Genomic DNA, 19,378 nt, shown 5'->3' with positions numbered 1-19,378 from the left:
GAAGCTTCAAAGAAAGGTCTGATCTAAAGATAACCCCTCAAGACAGGATATGATTTCAGGGAATCAAACAATGATATTATTCATAAATTCAGGACACTAAAAAAGGAATTTGTGTTCTAGCCAAGCAATCAAATTGTAAGTATAACATAAGAAAAAGCTTGGATTCAGGTAAGATCAAGAAGTCTAGAGGTCCAAAAGTCCTTGTATTCTAATTCAAGGCTGTTTAATGATGATTTGAATCAGTCAGACCAAAGCAACATCAGAGACCCTAAAGAAAAGCTAAACGAGAAGAAAAGCAGATCTTTCATCTTAAACAAAGCTCCAGGGAATTCCCTGGCAGTCCAGTTGTTAGGACTCAGCACTTTTCAATGCCAGCGCCCAGGTTTGACCCCTGGCCGGGGAACTAAAATCCTGCAAGCCACATGGTGCAGCCAAAAAAATTAATAAAAATAAAACATAAAACAAACCTCCAGTAAAATGACATAAAACAGGAAAAAGGATAAGAAAAGAGGAGCTTTCTGGAGAGCATTATATCTAAAATAGAGCCTAAATAAATACTACAATTCCTATAATCTAAACCAAAAAGAAAAATCAAGTGTATCGTGAACTGCTCCTAATTGCAACTAAATTTACATAACATATTATGGGGGGGGGGGGGGGCGGGTATGTGTATAATTATTTCACTGTTAGCTCCTTAAGGACTGGGGTTTATTTATTACTGTATCACTAATGCCTATAATAATGCATGGCACACAGTGAATGCTAACTAAATGCTTATTACATGAATGAATCAATGAACAAAACGTATGCTTTAGGAAAATGAACCAGAAAAAAAGAAAAAAGAAAATGAACCAGGACAGAGTGTAAAAACAACTTAATGCATAATTCAATATCTAACAAGAATGATTCAAGAAATTTTTTAAAGTTACAAATCCAGAGAAAGCAAAGACATGGCTCTGAACTAAGGCATACTTTAATAGCTTATCCCATTGGAACTAACTTGATACTTGATAAAGAAAACTATGAAAATTACTGGATTATTGGTATATCTTTTTTATTACTAAGTAATTCTAAAATCTAAGTAATCAAGTAAATCAAAAGCTCTCCCACTTACAATATATAAAAACACTGGCAATATAAAACACTTTTCATCATGCAGTTAAGTAACAGAACCGTAATGCTATATACTTCATCTTAAAAGGGAGCATAGTATTTCTAGGAAAAGAGGAGAGTTTTAGAAAATACACACAAATGTTTGTGTTTGGAAATATAGCAGATTCAACATTCTTTAATGAGAGCATCTGGCAATATAAATTATCATACCTGCAAGCAAAGTACAATGGAGTGGCTCCTGATACATTCGGCCTGTTAATATCAGCACCACTGTCTAGCAAGCATTGCACTGTCTGGGGGAAAAAGAAACAAAAGTAAAGCCAGAGAAGTTAAACAAAGACACAGTTATCACAATTTTAGTCCATATAAGGAAAGTTCTTACCACAACCTGAAGCTTCAAACAAGAAAGAGTAGGAACATGCCAATTATGATGGCTGAACAAATTCCACTTTTTGGTAAGCTCTGAGCCTCAGGCACTACACAGTATATGTGGAATTATCAATGTAATGTAAATTGTGTTAACCTGGGAAGGTTCTAGAAAATCACTGACATGTGTAGTAGCTACCAAAGAACTTGAAATGTGGCTAGCACAACTGAGGAACAGAATTTTAAATTTTATTTTATTATAATTAAGTTTAAATAGCCACATGTGGCAGCACTGGATAGTGCTGCTCTAGATACCTGAATTTAAAAACCAGAGTTTAAAAAAAAAACAAACAGTTTTTTGCCTCTAAAAACAAAGAGTTGGTACCAGAGCTCTAACTTTCTCAAAATTCAAAGAGCACAATTATTAAAGTACAAAATATTAAAAAGCTAAGAAGTCCTTTTGCTACTGACAGTCGCCAATACTGACTCAGTTTCTCTGACTGTCCCCTAAGCTCTACTTCTGCAATCATTTGATGTGTACTAAGGGAAAATAAGCTAATATAAAATTTAAAAAATAAATATCTGATGATTAGGAATACGGCAAGGCTTGCCTGAAAAACCTTAAAAAAGAGAATCTTTTCTGGTTTTAATTCCTATGATCTTCATTTGAGTTTCTCCTGCAAAAAGGAAGACAAGATGTAAAAACTTAAATGTTTTTGGAATTAGACTGTTTAATAATTACTTCTGGATTGAACACACATGTTCATCTTTATTGCTGCTCTAAAACCTAGTACAATGTCAGCAAAATATTAAGACTACAAACTCAAAGGAAGAACAGCAAAGAATACAACACATACTAGATAAGTCAGAAGTTTTAGGGAAATGGCAAGCAAGTGAAAGAAGAGTAACTGACTTAGCAGATCAAAGAAAGCTGAAGTCTTAAGTGTCTGCAAATGCAGATTCCAACAAGAAACCACCAAATTCTCACTACCGAACACACACACACAACACAGGAATTGGAAGTAACAGGTATCTTGGAAGACAGGGATAGTCACATAGAGCTAAGACAGGAGAAGTAGTTGAAAACCTAACAGCTGGGCCCTCCCCCAGGACCCTTCCTCCCCATCCCATACAGTTAGCCACTATCCCTCCCTATCTGTCTTGGAAGTAGGGAGGTTTATTATCTGGACAAAGTGAATAGTGAGGCTCTGGACTGGCAGACAAGAAATACAGGGAAGAGCAGGGATGAGCAGCCATGCTGAAAACAACTAATTAAGTGAAAACCTCCAGCCCCCATGCTCCGCTAGGCTCCCAGAAATCCAGTAGCCAGGCATAAAAGCTTAAGCAGGAGGGACTGAAAGTTTGCTATCTGGAAAGTGGCACCAGAGAAGTCTGACTGATACTGGCATTACAGTCACCAGTGAAATAGCCCGGTTGGCCACAAGGGGACATTCAGCAATGCTGGGAGACTTTTTTGATTTTCATTACTGGAGAAGGGAGGGTCCAATTGGCAGCTAGTGGGTAGAGGCCAGGGTATGTCTAAACATCCGACAATCTACATACAGGCCCCACAACAAAGAATGTTCAGGCCCCAAATATCAATAGTGCCTAGATTAAAAAACCTTGACGTACAGTGAGACCAGTCAACAAACCCAGCTCATGTACACAATGCTTTCAGCCCCATTTCAGTGCCTCACCACTATACATGAATGGACAGACAACGTTTAAGAGACAACTGAAGCAGGCCTCTAACCTGAAAAACAAACAGAAAAAGGAAGTAAGAAAAATAAAGACAATAAAGGGAACCAAAAAAACAGCAACAAAAATTAGAAAAGTAACTGATACCCTCAGAGAGAAAAGAAAAAATACTATCCATGGGACAAAAACAAGATGCTGGGGGAAAAATATTCAGAGAATAAGATATCAAAAATATGATGGAAGAAATAAAAATTCAATAGAAGTTAGAAATACAACGTTGAAAAATTCTACAAGAAACAAAAAGACAAAGAAAACAGGAAAAATGAGAAAACTAGTAGATCAATCCAGGGAGTCACTGTAGAAATTGAGAATAAAGAAAATGAAGGAGGTGGGAGACCAAAAGGAAGTAATCAAGAAATAATACCAAAAAATTTCCCAGAACTGAAGGACACAAGTTGCCAGATTGAAAAGGCTCACCAGTGTCCAGTCTAATAAATTAAAAGACCTTCAACAAGGCACATCGAAGTGAAATTTCATAATACTGGGGATATAAGATTCCAGAGATAAACAGAATTCAGATTGACATTAAACTTTTCAACAGCAACACTGAAATTTAAAAGGTGAAATGCCCTCAAAATTGTAAGGTGAATGACTTCCAATGTAGAATTCTATAGCCAGCCACACTATCATTCAAATATATGCTTTTAAATAAGAAATAGGCTTAGCTATGTAAGATTTCCAAAAAAATTACCTCCAACGTACCTTTTCTCAAGAAGCTACTGGAGGATATCCTCCTCCAAACAAGGCAATACATCAAAATAGAAGATGTGTAATCTAGAATACTGAAGATCAAACACAGGAGATATTAAGAAATTCCCAGGTTTAGAGAAAAACAATGGAGTGACATTATCTAATGAATTTGTCTTTGAAGAAAACAGTACTGAGAAAGATTCTGTGGGAGCATATAGGAAGAACTACTGATTCACCAAAAAATAAAAAAAAAAAACTGAGCTAAGCTAATAGTCACCCTAGTAGAAAATGTTATTATAGTTCACTACTTGACTCAGCAGTAAACAACATTTACCTAACTGTATATGCAACTAATATTGTCTCATTAAAATTTATGATATAATTAATTTTAGAAATGGGGCGACAGGGCATGGGAAGAGGATTTAAATGAGTTAAACCCTCACTCACCATAACAAGAAATGATTCAGTGATATCTAAAAGTCATAAATGGAGAAAGAGCAGTAGAAGCATATTACATGGAAATAGATACCAGAAGAAAAGCTAAAAGAGCTGAAAATTGCTGCCTAGTGATTGTGAATTGACAGAGAAGGGTGATTTAAAGGACTATAATTTTTTATTACAAAGATTTTGATAAAAATAAAATATTTTAAGATATAGTATTCATGTATTATTACTATTTGAATTTACTTCTATCTCAGGAGGAATTTGAAAATCTATGTAATAGAAACATTGTTACATAAAACTTTATTATCAGCTATATAATTCTTAAACTGTGGTCAAGCAGTCAAGTACTGCTCTCAAAAATATAAGAAAATAAGCATTTAGGTTATTATTTTATAAGGCAAGGCCCACTGGAGCCTTTTGATCATGGCTTTGCCCTTTTTGATATCTGACCTAGAAGTTGTGTGTATGTGGTCCCAAATCAGAAGTGAGATGGATAGCAGCAATAATTTTCACTGACTGTTACAGAAATTATATAGACAGTAAGCCATCTCTCAAAAAGGCTCAGGAGAGATAAAACAGATAAAAGCAATTATATCAAAAATACGTATTAATATTCAATTAAAACCCAGCAATCCAGAGAGAAGCTGAAATAAAGTAATTATTAACAAAACATACTATGCATTCATAAAAATTATATAATTGTTAAAACTATATAATGATATAATAGTATGAATAACCTTAGCATGTGCCTGGATACTGAGCTAATAAGCATTTATCATTTCATTTACTGCATCCTGATGGGAAGTTGATATCCTTCTCTGCACTTTCACAAGTAGGAAACTGAATCTCAAAGAGGTCAAGTAATACGCACCCCAACACACAAATAAACAGGGGAGCGGGGATTAAAACCTAAGCCCATGGTCATAACCACTAGGCAATTTACCAAAAAACAGAAATTCTAATTTTTCTAAATTCAGAATACTAAATAGTATTCTGGCTAATTTGGCATATCTTCATAAGCTACATTAATCACAGATGATCTACTAATTCCCTACTAAATAACTATTTGAGAGTCAAGCTCAAGAGCCTAGACAGTTATTTCCGTTTAGTTTTTAAATAATGCCATTTCTAAATTCACATACTTTTTACAGTATTTCTGTATTTTTATTTATACTGTAGAGCTAACAGTAAAACAAATTAGCCATTAGACTAACATTAGACTAACATATTCCTCTACAAAGTGGTAAGACAAACTTCAGGCAAATCATAGCAAGACAGCATGATTTGTTTTAGCAAATTTCTCAGCCCTAAACCCCTACACACAAATACTTCTGTGTCATACGTTTCTATCATACCCTTGTACACAGGAAATATCCTATGAATACATTAAAAATTCTGTTCTTAACAGAGAAAAATACTTGATTAATAAAGTGGAAAAGCTCATTCCAGCATTTTCTTTTACATTCATAAATCTGCTTTTCTGTTTTAACAAAATTATCTCAATTAAGATCCTCAAAATATACAACTATTTAAAGAAACACATATTTTTTAAAAGCTTTCAATAGTTCACTTGTAGATAAAATGTTGCCTGAAGTCAAAGAGGGAGAAAAACCCATTTCCCTCAGAGTAAGAAGAAAAAAAAACACATAAAGGGATTTGAATGTAAAGAGTAAAAAAAATTGCCTTGCAGCACTGACATGAGTGAAAAGTGATCAATCTTTGTGATTTAAAAAAAATGTTTGCCGATTTCTTTTTGTAAAATCTCTGAAACAGGAGGAGTAAGGATAACACAGAATTCAATTATTGATTAAATAGCATAATAAAAGAAGCAAGAAAGTCACATAACTTAAAAGTTTCGTTTTTTTTAAATTTCCAGTCTATGTAAACGAAGGGCAAAATAACTTTGAAACTAGGAGAATTCAGGTGGAGGAAACTATTTATTAAATTAAAAACATAAAAGCCCTTGAAGAAACAATACTACTTGAAGATTTTAAATTATACAGAAGCATAAGGCAAAACAAAATCAAAGAGAATAAATTCTGTATTCAACCACTACAATCCCTAAGGAGTCTCAAAAGCAGAAATTTTCAGCAATAAACAAACCAGATACTATCTTTTATAAGAATCAGCACTATCAGTATACGCTTCACTTAAAGGTACAAAAGAAAAAAATTACAAACATTTAGAAATGGAAAGAAAATGGCAGAAAAAACTGCTTGGAATGATACTGCATTTGACTAGCCCACTTCATCTTTCAACAAAAATTTCAATGTTGGTATGTGCTAGTAGTATGTGCTAGATGTTAGAGTCACAGCAATGAACAAAATGGACAAACACCTGCCTTCATGAAGCTTACATTCTAGTGGAAAAGGAAAACAAAGGGACATGAGAAATAAAATATGTAGTATGCTAGATGGTGACTCGTGCTATCCAGAAAAACTGATAGGATTCTCTATGACAGATTTGGATTCAATTTGTTTTAGCAAATTTCTCACCCCTAAACCCCTACACACAAGCACTTCTGTGAAAACTGCATTGTGTCTGTTTAACAGACTATAAGCCATGAAGTCCAAAATAAATCACTGTAATTTACAACAGTCATAAGTTCCTCTGTTTTCAAACTTTTATGGCTTCTGATTTACTTGCAAAAATTAAGCTCAGCAGCTTACAATTTAGTAAATGTAAACATGTAAAAGTATACTAACAAATATCTGTGGCTGAGAGCTGATTACCTGTATTTTTCAAGTTAATATAACATAATTTTAAGAAGTACACTGAACTAAAATCATTTTATGTGTATAATACAGATCACCAAAATATGTTTTTAAAATAATTCAGACCTTCAAATTCCCTGTCCAACCCTCTCCCCCTTAAAAAACAAAAACAAAAAAAACACACTATTATCCTATTCCTAGATAATCTACAATGGGAGTCTTCCTCCTTACAGAGTAAGGAAGAGCTGGGAAGGAATACTGAAAGAAAAGCATTGAAAGGCGATTTTCACATGGCCTTCAAGAAATCCTTAAGAAACAGCACACTTTCAACAGACGTCATGACCTTTCAGATGATAAAACAACATCCTGAGTGGAAAACTAATGTGCAAAGCTAATGTTTGGGTCAATCTCAAAAGTCATTTAATTGAAGGCAGTGACTAACCAAGACCACCTGTACCCAATGCACTGATAAGTTACAAAGCAAGAAATCCAAGGCAGCTCTACTTTGTCAATGTCAACTCTCTGAACGACACTGACCAAAGTAGAAAGGAATAGATATTCAATATTAAACCATAAGTAAAAACCAATATTAAACCATACAACATAAGTTGTATTCTCATTTACTAAAACAATGATAGCCAAACAACAAAAAAAGCATCTTTCATCTCTTATTAAAAGTAATTCTGATGACAGGACAGCAATGCACAAACAACTTATGCACTAAGAAAAATGTCCAACTCACTAGTCAGTGACTGGTGTTTATAGGTCTTCTCTAGAAACCTGTCCACCTAAGCCTATCAAGACTTTGAACCCTTATGTAATACCTAGCAAAAAATCAATATTACCCAGTTGTGTTAGAAAAAGAATCACAGTAATAGAACTTCCTATTATTTGCTCACATTTCTCAGAAGTGATGAAAGGAGAATTCTAACATTAGAATAAATAAAATTACTCTGAACCTAAAAACATATCCTGAAATGTTAAGTACATCTACCTTCATGCTTCAAGGCTGAATCTAGTTAATGTTTTTGCAAAAGCTTTCAATTAAGTTTGCATGGTTGCCCTGTAATTCTCTGGATGAAAAGCTTGGAAGCTGGCTAAAGATATCAAGAGAGCTGACTGAACGTAGATGAGCACTGTTCCTTAACAAGCCTACAATTTCAGTTAAAAAAAAAAAAAAAATGCAGTCAGTTCTATCAAAGATAATCTACTCTAAGTAGGGTTCAACTATCATTTCATATTGTTTGTGAACCTTCATATTCAGTTACCTAAATTTAGCAATATGAAGTCTATTGTGATAAAAATAAAATTTCCGGGCTTCCCTGGTGGTGCAGTGGTTGAGAATCTGCCTGCCAATGCAGGGGACACGGGTTCGAGCCCTGGTCTGGGAAGATCCCACATGCCGCGGAGCAACTAGGCCCGTGAGCCACAATTGCTGAGCCTGTGCGTCTGGAACCTGTGCTCCGCAACAAGAGAGACCGCGACAGTGAGAGGCCCGCGCACCGCGATGAAGAGTGGCCCCCGCTCGCCACAACTAGAGAAAGCCCTCGCACAGAAACGAAGACCCAACACAGCCATAAATAAATAAATAAATAAATAAATTTATAAAAAAATAAATAAATAAAATTTCCTTAAGTGAACTGAAATTAGTCCAAAAACGAATCCTGCTGTGTACTTTAACTAATAGAAATTGAGATTGAACAGTTTAACAGTTCTCTAGAGTTTCTAAGTCCAAGTTATTCCAGGAAAACAGTAATCAACCATTTGTGGCAATTCAACACATCAATAAATCTTAAAGACTTAATGGCAAAGAAAAAAATTACCAGAAAGTAAGTTCAATTTATGGCCAAAAAAAAAATGGAGTCAATTATACCTATGTAGATAATATTAGGTTTTACTACACTTCCTAAAAATGAGATTAAAAATCAAACAACACATTGGGCCTAGCTTACTGCATAAGAGCAAATGAATGAAGAGTCCAGATACTGCTCTTTGTACTGTTCTTACAGAATCACATCATCAATATTAATAATGGTAGTAACAGTACTAATACTATCATTACTCTTAAGTATCTTCCAAAATATTCACAACACTTTCCTTAATTGTGTAATCAGCAGATTATATCTTAAGAGGTAGATAAAGGCAGGGGAAGAAAAAGTTGCCAAAGACTATATAATAAGCCAGATGAATAACCAAATTCTCAAATTTTTTTTTATTTTAAATCAATATCCAAAGACAAACCATAATTCTGGTATTGTATAGCTAGTAACAGCTGACCTAAGGAAATTTATAAAAAATTAAATTATTAAGGAGTTGTTATGATCATTTCTTTCATCTGATCATTTTAAAATAGGAATAGAAGTCGTTTAAAATCATAGTGCTATTATGTTACAAGGACAAAAATGGTCACGCTGCACTCTTCAACTGCCCAAATCACTTCCTTCCAACAAGATGATGAAGAGACCCTTATCTCGGTTTACCTGTAATTAAACAGATGCATCTATAGGAAATCATGGCAAAAATTACTCAATTTCTTAGTTATGACAAAATCAATCTTTCTTCCAAATCTTTTATCTGTAAAAAAGTCATGTAAATCTAAAAATTATTTGTCATCAAAGCAAGAATACAGTATTCAATTATAAATTCTACAAAGCTTTAGAGCTCTTAGCCAGTTGTTTAAAATCTTTTCATGCATTCTTGAGATTTACCTTAAAATGAGAATAGAAAGTAAATTTCAGAGGATTTCTTTATCATATCATCCTCTTTAATTTGAAATGAGCTGATGTGCTTTTGAGAATATTTTTAAGGGAGTTTCTTTCCCCCTTTAAAGTTTTACATTTTATTCTATAAAATAAATATATAACCAATATATATAAATCTTGACACCTATGTGCACTGGTATATGTCTACATGGACACAAGTTTTGAAGACCTTTCAATGAATTTATGCAAAAACTGACTACTTTGAGACAGTGAAAAGGCCATTTTCATTTGCTGATATCTGACAAAGCATTTTAGACTCAGTGTTCAACTTATGGAAAGATATACGAAGGGCTAAAAACAAAATCAATAATATATACCCTGTAATAACATATCTCAGAGCTCTTAAATCATATCCAACTCAAGATAAAAGAATATTCTCATCCACTGAGATCTGAACATGTCCCAGAAATACATGAGTAATTATGACACATAGGTAATAATAGCACAACTATCAACACAGATTTTTAGACGTATAATTCAGCCTGGAGGCTAGGAGATGGCCTAATTTTTCAAGATTCCTTTTTGCCCTATTGAAGGATTAAAGGTGCATACAATGAATTGGAAAATAGTGCTAAACATTCCCTTTGTATACGATCCTCACAGATAACTATAATGGACCAACTATGACAGAAAGGAATCTCACTCACTAATACAATCAATCACAAGTCAACATGACTTTTTGTCCTCTTCCTCCTGCACCATACCTGCAAAATCTCACCCTGTGAAGCCCATCACCACAGTGAATTCAGGCCCCCTATAAATCTTCTGAAAATACAATTCTTCAAAGGCATTTGACTGTGAGGAATTCTCCCTTACTTTACCACGCCTGCTTTAGGTTGTAAACCATATGGAGTGTATTATACTTATACTAACTACTCTTCAATAACTTCAGAAGGCAATTCTAAATTTTTAATGCACCCTGTAATGCACATGTTTTGAACCAAGGTTTTTTGCGTAATTCTTGTTTCTTCACTGGCTTAAGGCAGCTAAAATTAGCCTTTGTAGGTAATTCCTAATCTGAATTCCAGTTTTTTACTACACAAGTTCCCAGGCAACAGGTAGGTTTACAATCTTAGTAAATGACACGCCACTCATTTGTTAACGGCAGAGAGTATTTATATTAAAGCGGGTGCTTTTCTGTCCTGTAAGAGCAACCAGCAGGACTCTTTCTCTAACAGGCAGCAGTTGCTTACTGGGGCCAGTCAAGATTAGAACATTTCAGATGATTTTTTTTTCCGCACAGAATACTTCTTAAATTTAGTAGTACTGACATGGAGAAAGTAAAAGGTAATGAAAAGGAATAGTCCTTGAATACAAATGGGTTAGTTTTCAGATGATAAAAGACAAAAGAATAAAAACGAACATTGGCGTTCAGAAGAAATGCCAGGAAAGAAAAAAAAAAGCATATATCTTTCCTTTTATCCAACTCTTATTAAACATAAGACAATGTCGACCTTGAGCTCACTATCTTAAAAGAAGTGCAATATTCTATGAATTGAGGTCATACATAAAGCATCTAAATACGTAGGATCTGACATCCTGAACCTAGGTTAGGAAAAAAGTGTTTGCAGGGGCAGAAATCCAGATTCCACTAGGAATTCTCCCAACAAAAAGATAAGACTCAGAGTGTATACAAAAAACTAAATATAAACAAGCAAACTTCTGTATCTTTGTAGATGCTGGTGGAGTTTTTTTGTTTTCAATTGGTTTTTGTTGTTTAGTTAGTAAATAAATAATATTCTATTATCAATAATGTTAAATGTGGGAAAAAAATGAAAGTAACCAGGATAGGAAATTACAAAAAGCAGAAATTCAATCTAAAATCTTAAGCTAACAATCTTTAAATAAGGCAGCAGTCTTCTAATGAGAGAGAAAACTATTAGCAATTTTAAAAGCCAAATGTTTATACATAGGGATAAAAGGAAAGTACTGCCTAAAACAAATGCATGATTTTAGAAATCAAAAGTAAGGAAGAAAACAGCTGTGACTCTAGCACTTAAATCATATTCCAAGAGAGCAGAAATATATGATAATCCAAGTTGAACTATTTAAGCAATGTCAGACCTCACTTTCTTCACTAATTCCAAAACTTTAGGCTTAAGGGTAAAAATATGCAAACGGTAAAAAATATGAAAAAGTTATTTGATAAAACTGAGGACAGAATAAACATTATGAACTGTTAAAATTATTATATGTGAACATACTACATTTAAAATTTAAAATATTCAGCTATTAGAATCTATGAATCAGAAATAAAATTGAAATCCAAATTACAAATACCTTAAACATATTTAAAAACACTATTTTCTGTTCCTTTTATCCACATAGAATATGTTAATCAGAAGACCACATGACACAGAAAATGTTATAAGATTTTGCTTCATGTTTCCAATTATACACAGTGGAAAACTTTTCATGAATTCAAAGTTTAAACACATGCAACTTAATTTAAAGTCCTCGAGGCTTTATTTACCGTCTTGTGACCGTTCTGGCAGGCCACATGCAGCGCTGTCTGCCCCATCGCGTCCTCAACATCGACGTCACTGACGTGTTGTACAAGGTCATGGAGTAGTTCTGTCCGCCCATTCACAGCCAGCCAGTGTATCTGTGCAGCCATTTAGGTTACTTAACATTTGTCCAAGAGTGTTTCATATAAACACAGCAGATAAATAATGCAATTATTTCTCAACTCTGAGCATGACATGCACACTAAAGATTAAAATTAAAATTTAAGCCAATATACTTTTTTCCTATATTTTTATATGGGGAAAAAATATGCATGAGGATGTAGGTTACACCACCATGTACTTCAAAATCAAGCATTTCATGGTTTCAAAGTAGTTAAAAATCCTAAACTTAGGATCACCAAATACTCTGCTTCTTAGATGACCATGGACTGTATGTATAGATTATCTCTAGAGAAGAGGTACTGGATATTTTTCCTCCCCCAGAAACAAACATAAGTTAAAAAGTAATTAATATGACAGTAGGTGTCATATTCTTTACTTCCTATATTTTACACATAATGCATGTAACATATATAAATAACATATATGGGGAGGACTAAAAAAAATATAAAACACCTATAAGTCTACCACACAAAGATAATCAATGTTAAAACTTTGGACTATGCTGCCCATGCATTTTTCATCTGACTTTTTTTCCATTAAAAAAATATATCATGGGGCTTCCCTAGTGGCGCAGTGGTTAAGAGTCCGCCTGCCAATGCAGGGGACACGGGTTCGAGCCCTGGTCCGGGAGGATCCCACATGCCGCAGGGCAGCTGGGCCCTTGCGCCACAGCTGCTGAGCCTGCACTCTGGAGCCCGCGTGCCACAACTACTGGAGCCCGTGCTCCGCAACAAGAGAGGCACCGCAATGGGAGGCCTGCACGCCGCGGCGAGGAGTGGCCCCTGCTCGACGCAACTAAAGAAAGCCCACGTGCAGCAGTGAAGACCTAATGCAGCCAAAAATAAATAAATAAATTTTAAAATATGTATATATCATGAAACTTTTGTTTTAAAACGGTAACTCTGAACCCATGCATTAGCTCCTACTTCTTCCCCAAACATCACTGAAATGACAGCAAAGAGTACTTTTTCTTAAAGGACAGACCTATTAAGAAAAAGAAAAGGAGAGAATACAAGAGCAACACATTTTGGAAGCTGGAAACTTCTGTCTGAATTGTCAGAACAAAGAGCTGAATCCTAAACCAGTAATAGAGCACCAAGAAGGTAGATTCAGATCACAGAACTCCCAAAAGGCTCAAGAATAGGTAGTAACACTCTGCTGCACTTCTTGAAGTTACATATAACTTTTATATGCACTGGGAAACCAAAATATTTGTATGACTTGCTTTATCGCAGTATTCATTTTATTGACATGGTCAGGAACAGAACCCACAGTATCTCTGAGGTATGCCTATAAATAAAAACCCAAAACAAGAGAAAGGCAAAGGAATCTCCAGGATAATGGTGAAGAGATATCCCAAATAACGCTGTAAAGCAGGCCTAGAAATCAACCAGTCTCACTTAGAGAACAGCAGTCTCCATAACAGACTCCTTCAAAACTATTCAAGAAGCTGAAAGGTACCAAACACATGCTATGAGGATATGTACAACGCTCAGGGAAGTCTAGTAATGAACTAACAACACGTATTTAGAAAACAAAAAAAAATGTTAAGGTTCGATAAAGGAAGAAACAGAAATAAAAGACATACAGATTGGAAAGGAAAAGATAAAACTATCTCCATTTGCAGATGACATGACTGTCTATGTAGAAGATCCCAAGGAATCTACCAAAAACTCCTAGAACTAATAAGTGAGTTCAGCAAGGTCACAGGCTACATGATCAACACATAAAAGGCAACTGCATTTCCATGTACTATCAAAGAACATGCAGAAATAAAAATTAAAAACAATGTCACGGGACTTCCCTGGTGGTGCAGTGGTTAAGAATCCACCTGCCAATGGTTTGACCCCTGGTGCTGGAAGATCCCACATGCCACGGAGCAACTAAGCCCGTGTGCCACAACTACTGAGCCTGCATGTCACAACTACTGAAGCCCGCATGCCTAGAGCCCGTGGTCCGCAACGAGAAGCCACTGCAATGAGAAGCCCGCGCATTGCAACAAAGAGTAGCCCCAGCTCACCGCAAGAAGAGAAAGCCTGTGCGCAGCAACGAAGACCCAACGCAGCCAAAAATAAATAAATAAAATAAATTTTTAAAAAATTAAAAAATAAAAATAAAAACAATGTCACTTACAATTGCTCCAAAGAAAATAAAATACCTAGCTATACACTTAAAACATGCACAAGATCTGTAAGCTGAATAATACAAAATTCTGATGAAAGAAATCAAAGACCTAAATAAACGGAGAGACATACTGTGTTTATAGATTGGAAGACTCAACATAGTAAAGATGTCAATTCTCCCCAAATTGATCTATAGGCTTAATGCAATTCCAATAAAAAATCTCAGCAAGGTTTTTTGTCATAGACAAGTTTATTCTAAAATGTATATGGATAGGTAAAGAACCAGAGTAGCTAACACAATCTTGACAAAGAAAAATAAAGTGGGAGGAATTACTCTACCTGATATTAAGACTTACTATATAGCTAAAGTAATCAAGACAGCATGGTATTGGCAAAGGGACAGACAGATCACTGGAACAGAACTGAGGACCCAGAAATAACCCCATACAAATATGCCCAAAAGATTTTTGAGAGAGAGACAAAACCAATTTCACGCAGGAAGTATATAGCCTTTTCAACAAACAGTGCGAGTAACTAGACTCCATAGGTAAAAAAAAATAAGCCTTGACTTAAGCATCACAGACAAATATTAGCTCAAAATAGATCACAGGCTTAGATGTAAAATGTAAAAGTATAAAGCTTTTTGAAAAAGATAGGAGAAAATCTTCAGAATGTACAGCTAGGCAAAGAGTTCCTAAACCTGATACCAAAAACACAATCCATAAACGGAAAAACTGATATACTGAACATCAAAATTTAAAACTTCCGTACTACAAAAGGCTCAGTTAAGAGTACTGTAAATCATCTATGCTTCAATTTAATAAATAAATAAATAAATAAATAATAAAAGTAAATAAAAACATAAAAGTGATAGAAGAGTGATTTTGAAGGTGAAGGTGGGAAGGGCAAGGTGTTCTTGAGTAGATCAGCTTGAGGAAGGAGCACACATATAAAGGCTGAAGACCTGGAAAGTGACCCCCTTAACTATCCATGCTACAGACCTTTGGAAGTCTTCATGAACCCCCAGGGGTACCTGAACACCAGTTAAGCTCACTGCTCCAACATAGCATGCTCTCTTGCATCTCCAAGCCCTTGCCAACCTATTCCACAGAGCTAGAACCCCACTACCACTCCCAACCTCACAATCACCACTTACACTAGTCTAACTTCTGTTTGTCCCTTTGGCCTCAGCTCTTGTGATACTTCCCTGGGATGCCTCCTCCAACGCCACTGGTGAGGATGGGTCCCCTGCTCTGACTTCTACAGCATCTCCATCACCTATGTTAACATTCATTACAGTGTGTCACCGTTGCCTGTCGACTATCCTGACTTCCTTGGAAGTTTGGGGAAGACAAGGACTTGGTCAGTCAAATTACTGCTCTAACCCCATACCAGTGAAGTGCCTAGCACATAATAGGTATCCAATGCCGCAGACCGGCTGCAGAAAGCTAGAAGTTCCTGGCGGTGAGGGGTAAGGAACTGAAAAGCACCAGTATGGGGTCAGAAGGGCCAAGACAACTGATGGTTGCAAAGCAAGTTTATTCAAAGAGCATGAATGTATATATAGGTTCAGCACGGAACGAACACTAGGCAACAAATCAGTAAACCTTGTATTTCCACATAATTCTGTCGCCACTATCTATGCGCCACTATCTATGCGCCACTATCTATGCACCACTATCTATGCGTCAGCATGCCTTATGGGCCGTTCTTTGGAGATACAGACTTCCCCCTCAGGGCAGCACGTCCTTCTTCTGGGGAACAACCAGGGGCTCTTAGATCCAGAGCAGGCACCTGGAACGAAACTGGCCGCAAGCCATTTTCCTTTTTTACGCTCAATACGCTCAATACCGCAGCGTCAGGAGTGCATACCAAGAAAGAGACAAGCAGTTCTCTGCAAAGCAGAAAGCTGAATAAGCTTACAGCTTGGGGGCCACCACAATCCAAGAAAATCCTGTTCAAAGAACAAATGAATGAAGAAACATGAGGAGTCCTTTGTGAGGGTGATCAGCCTACAAAGTATGCAGTCAACAGTTCTCTCCTTTTATATGAAAAATCCTGGGGATCTTGACTCCCCACTGAAGGTTCTTCCATCTCAGGAGTGCTTGACTTTACTGCCCCACATGCTTGGCGGCCACTATTCAATTCTGCAGCAACACATTTCCACCATCCTAGCTAGCTTCCTTCAGCTGATGGGGTCAATGTGCCTGGCTGTTGAATTAATTCCATCATGTGATCTGGGACTAGGCAGGAACATGCTTGGTGGCCAGAATTGTTTCTAAGAGAAGGAGGCACACCACACCAATCAGGGCCACAGGACAGAACACTGAGATTGGTCTCAGGCAGAAAAAGAGCTGAGACTGTTTTTATATAATAAGCCTTGTAGAATCATTTGACTCTTTAAATACATGCATGAGTAATTTTTTAATAAAAATTTTATTTTAAAAAAATTTTATATCCCACTTCCCTTAAAGTTCAGGAGTGAAGGGGGAAAATTAGCAGATAAAAACTTATGCGATTAAACAGACTATGTTAGTACTGAGCATCTTATCTTGCCTATACTAGAGAGTGTCCTAAGGATAGAGCTATGTCAATTCCATAGTTTTATAACCCTCTGTGGTACCTACCATATCACTATAGCATCCTGTAGATATCTGGAATACAGTTTTTCTTTACAGAGTAAATGGTGTTACACTGTTACTATGTAACAAAAATGTAGATTATCATAGGAATTGTGAATTCCATATAATAATCATGATTGAACTTAATCTTTAACAAGTCATTCTCAGAATAACTCACATCTTAGGAAAGCTGGTTTTTTATGCCTCAGCTCCCTCCCTGCCCACTGAAAAAAAAATTTTAATCAGAAAGGCCTTGAAAACTAGCATGGTATGTAAATACTCAATATTCTTCTTTATTCACAAATTAAAAGATTCAAAATCTACAAAAACTACCAAAGGAAGGTTAAAAAAAAAAAAAGTTCAGCTTTATTGAGGTATAATTGACAAAACTGTAAGACATTTAAAGTATACATCACAATGATTTGATATACATTGTGAAAGGATTTCCACTATCCAGTTAATTAAAATCTCCATCACCTCACATACAGGAAGGTAAAATTTAACAAAATTTATTTCTGTCACAATGTCAAAACAATTTCTCAGTAATCACATAATTCTATTTTATCTCTACTTCTAAATCAAATATGCTCCATTAAATGACAATATGATTAAAATTTTTGGATTTCAACAATCTCTTCAGAAATATCCCACACCACCCTCCCTATAATATCTATGTGGATCAAAAAAATATAATCATATTTTTGAAAAGAAAGTGACATGGCAAAAAGGATAAAAATACTAGTTTAAGTAAGATATAACAAGTCTGAAAGGATACAGGCTAAAATATTAACAGTGATTATCTCTGAGTGCAAGGAGTACAGGTGAGTGATCATTCCCTTAGTTACCTTTTATTACCTTTTTTTTTTTCATTCCTTTCCTTTTTAAAACTAAGATGAGTTATAAAAACACAGCCATCCAAATTTTCCTACCATGTACATAGTAAAAGAATTTAAAAGGACATAATGAAAAACAGCTGTCCTATAATGAACTCATAACACACCTTAGCGGAGATGCTCCTACAAACTCCCTTGAAAGTCAGTGACAAAAGCTAGGGGATCAAGACTTCAAAATAAATGAAAGGTCATAAAGTTAAAAAATAAGGGGAAAGGAGAAACATGGTGAACCATAACTTCTCTTAATAAATATAGCTGAGAACTGTGTCTCAAATCATTCTGTATCTTCTCAATTACCACAAAGAAGTAACTGCACAAATACTTGTACTACACTTTGCATTACTATCACCTTCAATATTATTTTCTAAAAAGTATTTTTAAAATCACAGATAAAAATTCTTAGCACTTACTGCTGTAAGGCCTTCATTATTACAAATGTTGACATCAGCACTGTATTCTAATAATTTACTCATGCATTTCTTCTGCCTGAAAAGAAAGAGACAGTCACAGATAACTGGTACTAGAAAAATAAACAAATGACAATTATTTTACTGAAATAGTAACTATACTCAACATTAATTAATGGCAAATATCAACTTCCATCTGCAATATTTAAATAAGTACTATAACATCTGAAACAAAACACAAAATTTTTTCTATGACTCAAAGATAATAGGATAAAGAAAAGGCACAATGAGGTTTTCATGCCATTGGGACAAATTCATCATTCAAAATGCTGAGAAATTTCTAGAGTTGACAGAATATTTGGAATAGTAATCTTCATTAGAAATGTCAGACAATATAAGTCTAATGGAAGGGGAATGGACAGAGTAAAATGATGTCTCAATGTTGTACCCTACATTCTTTTTTTTTTTTTTTTTTAAAGACTGAATATCTTTTTTTTTTAATTAATTAATTTATTTATTTATTTTTGGCTGTGTTGGGTCTTCATTTCTGTGCGAGGGCTTTTCTCTAGTTGCGGCAAGCGGGGGCCACTCTTCATCGCGGTGCGCGGGCCTCTCACTATCGCGGCCTCTCTTGTTGCGGAGCACAGGCTCCAGATGCGCAGGCTCAGTAATTGTGGCTCACGGGCCCAGCTGCTCCGCGGCATGTAGGATCTTCCCAGAGCAAGGCTCGAACCCGTGTCCCCTGCACTGGCAGGCAGATTCTCAACCACTGCACCACCAGGGAAGCCCGTACCCTACATTCTTGATTGCAAAATATTTAAAATACTAAGATGAGTTATAAAAACCACAAAATTAAT

General features: G+C 35.5%; 1 protein-coding gene across 6 annotated transcripts in view; it reads right to left on the bottom strand.

Moving 5' to 3' along the window:
• Window positions 1-19,378, bottom strand: part of HACE1 (HECT domain and ankyrin repeat containing E3 ubiquitin protein ligase 1) — a 94,608-nt gene that overhangs the window by 61,118 nt on the left and 14,112 nt on the right. For 5 of the 6 annotated variants that reach the window (XM_059942018.1, XM_059942021.1, XM_059942020.1 and 2 more), the window contains 3 exons: window positions 18,525-18,600; window positions 12,321-12,452; window positions 1,324-1,406 (listed from right to left, as the gene is read on the bottom strand). In XM_059942018.1, coding sequence (XP_059798001.1) covers window positions 1,324-1,406; window positions 12,321-12,452; window positions 18,525-18,600 — 291 coding nt within the window. Of the gene's footprint in view, window positions 1-1,323; window positions 1,407-12,320; window positions 12,453-18,524; window positions 18,601-19,378 lie in introns of those variants that run through there. The other variant, XM_059942017.1, reaches the window with a different exon arrangement.

This window comes from Balaenoptera ricei, chromosome 12 (assembly GCF_028023285.1).
Source record: "Balaenoptera ricei isolate mBalRic1 chromosome 12, mBalRic1.hap2, whole genome shotgun sequence".
In the NCBI taxonomy this organism is placed as follows: domain Eukaryota; kingdom Metazoa; phylum Chordata; class Mammalia; order Artiodactyla; family Balaenopteridae; genus Balaenoptera; species Balaenoptera ricei.
Note: the sequence above shows the minus strand (reverse complement) of the source record. Positions and strands in the feature narration are given on the sequence as shown.